Below are 2,565 nucleotides of genomic sequence, written 5' to 3'. Positions count from 1 at the left end.
CCTTCCCAGAAGTGGGGAAAACTTGAAGAGTTTCTTTTACGCAGCAACATAAGGGTCCACTCCAAACTATCCCTACCTTGGTTATTTTAGAGTAACTTCTCCATGCCTCAGCTCTCAATCGCAGCAGCAGAAAGGGTTGCCTGTATTTTGACCAGGGTTCTTCTTACAGAAAATGTTGCTACAGGTTGTGTTTCAGAGGCCAGTTCTGGGCATGCCAAGTTGTCATAAGCTGCAGTTCATGTGGAGCTGAGAGTTTAAATCGGCTGTCTTGAGACATAAAGTGCATCTCAAACCATGTGGTTCCAGAGAATTGTTAATTGTACTGCTTAATTGAGAGTGGTACTACGTAACCTTGAGGATAGTGAGTCTGCACATTTAAATATTGGTATATAAACAACTTTTCACATTTCGTATGTATAAAAAATAATATTAATGTATATTTTTGGCTCAACTCTCATAATAGAAACTTTCCTTTAACAAAGTCAAATCCTGCCAGTCAATGCAGTAGTGTTTGTTGCTCAGTGAGTACTCATGGGGCTTTTTTCTTTGTCATTTTTTTTTCTTTTAGGAGAAAAGCCGTTTAGTTGTAGTTGGAAAGGCTGCGAGAGGAGGTTTGCGCGGTCTGATGAACTGTCTCGCCATCGCAGAACGCATACCGGGGAGAAGAAGTTTGCCTGCCCGATGTGTGAGCGGCGGTTCATGAGGAGTGACCACTTAACGAAGCATGCGCGTCGCCACTTATCAGCTAAGAAGTTACCAAACTGGCAAATGGAAGTGAGCAAGTTGAACGATATTGCTGTGCCGCCAACACCTGCAACTGCGCAGTGAGAGGACTTACTCTGAAGATGGTGGCGTTAACTGTTGTCACTGGGATATGCCAGCTCAAATAAAGGCTTTTGCTCCTGGCCTGCGATTCTCCCGCGCCAGCGGCTGGCGCTGGCGGCGCAGCAGAGAGGCAACGGCAGTCTGTGCTCAGTCACAAAAAATATTGCTGGGACAACTGGTGGCTGACTGGAATAGTGGGTGTCTTTTGCACTGGTAAGGAGAGAGAGAGAGAGAAAGGGAAGGCTCTAGAAGCAGAGCAGTGCACGTTGTGCCAGTTTTGAATTTTGCAAATTATTCATATATACTCTAGACCAGTCATGTGTAAGTGTTTCTGAAGGTTCACTGCTGGCGCTTGAGACTGACTCCAATTTTAACTTTCTGCTGTCAATCTTCAGTACAGCACAGATGAGGAAGTGTACAGGCGTGGGCTGGAAAACCCAGAATGCACCTGCGTAAGATAAACCGAATCGCTTTTCCTACTTCTGCCACCTTTTCTTGGTCGGAGTCTTCCACCTGGCCCTTCTCTGGCCTAGTCATAAGTGATGGTTTGGTGCCAAACTCCTGGAGGTTTCAGAGCTCCAGGTCCTCCTGCTCAACACCCTGAGGTGTTGTCAACACCCTGATGCTGCCCTCCAGGGGGGCTTGGAAGGGCTGTTAAGGGGCACCGCGTGGGCAGGTGGAGGGTAGAAATGTTTCTGAATCCTTGTTGGCTTTGTAATATTGTCCCAGCTTCCTTGGCCAGCTTCGTGAATGTTTCGATTGGTGGTACCTGAGCATCGTACAATGCTTCTGCCTTTGTGTTGCTCACGGTTTCCTTTGTACCTTCTCACAACCCTGTACCGCTGTGTGTTTCATAAACAGACACCGTGCACTTTTAAGAGAAACGTCATAACTGCTCGGGTTGGTTAAGGAAGAAAACCAAGAATCTTAGGCTTCTCAATCATGTTATTCTTTGAAAGACGGTTTATACTAAAAATGGATATATTATGTATTGTATTAAATTAGAAAGTTGTGATTCAAAAAGCAAAACGAGGCAGTAAAGACACCGGCCTAGAATTTAAACTGTAGCTTTTGTAACAAATAATGCATCAACTTTCACTATTTCTATTTTATCATATTATGTTGAGGACACATATCAGAAAGTGAACAGTTTGAAAATAGTGTATTAGATACGCTTTTTGTGACTACTTTAAAGATTTGCACATTTCCTATGTTGTACTTTATACTTTGTTTACAATAAAACCAATTTTCTTTAATACAGACCTCTCTTTTCTTTCTCCGTAGCAGAACTTAATCCCTTTGCAAGGAAAATAAGCTCAAAACAAAGTATTTAGCATCTGTCAGTGTGTGTCCTGACCAAAGAAACAATTTTTTTCTTAAGCTCTATAAAGCCAACATGAGTGGAATTTCAAGTCTGCGCTTACTACCCTCGAGTCTCTGTTTTGGCGTCTGGCAGTTTTGGCCCACCCCCCTCCCCTTCCTTTTTCTCCAAGCACACGAAGATAAATGTGCTCATGTGGGCCGCGTCACCAGAGCGTGGTGGCAGCGGTTTCCTCTTTCCTGGTGACAGAACCGCACTGTCCTCCCCAGGATGAAGCTGCTGCTGGCCAGGCCCCGGGTGGAGGAGGAGGGGGTGGTGGTGCTGGCTGCCACCGCGGCACCCAGCGCCTTGGCGGCGCTGCCCAGGGCACCGTAGCGCGGCGCTGGTAGAGAGACGCGCGCTTGCGCGCGCCGTCCCGA

The 2,565-nt window shown here is 46.1% G+C and overlaps 1 protein-coding gene across 1 annotated transcript in view; it reads left to right on the top strand.

Moving 5' to 3' along the window:
- The window catches only part of KLF10 (Kruppel-like factor 10), a 2,407-nt gene extending 1,579 nt beyond the window's left edge, over window positions 1-828 (top strand). Inside the window, exon 3 of the mRNA XM_010287419.1 lies at window positions 569-828. Within this exon, the coding sequence (XP_010285721.1) occupies window positions 569-828 (260 nt within the window). The remainder of the gene's footprint in view (window positions 1-568) is intronic.
- The last annotated feature ends 1,737 nt before the right edge of the window (window positions 829-2,565 follow it).

The sequence above is a fragment of the Phaethon lepturus genome, unplaced genomic scaffold, assembly GCF_000687285.1.
Source record: "Phaethon lepturus isolate BGI_N335 unplaced genomic scaffold, ASM68728v1 scaffold32595, whole genome shotgun sequence".
In the NCBI taxonomy this organism is placed as follows: domain Eukaryota; kingdom Metazoa; phylum Chordata; class Aves; order Phaethontiformes; family Phaethontidae; genus Phaethon; species Phaethon lepturus.
This window is presented reverse-complemented; position numbering and strand designations above follow the sequence as displayed.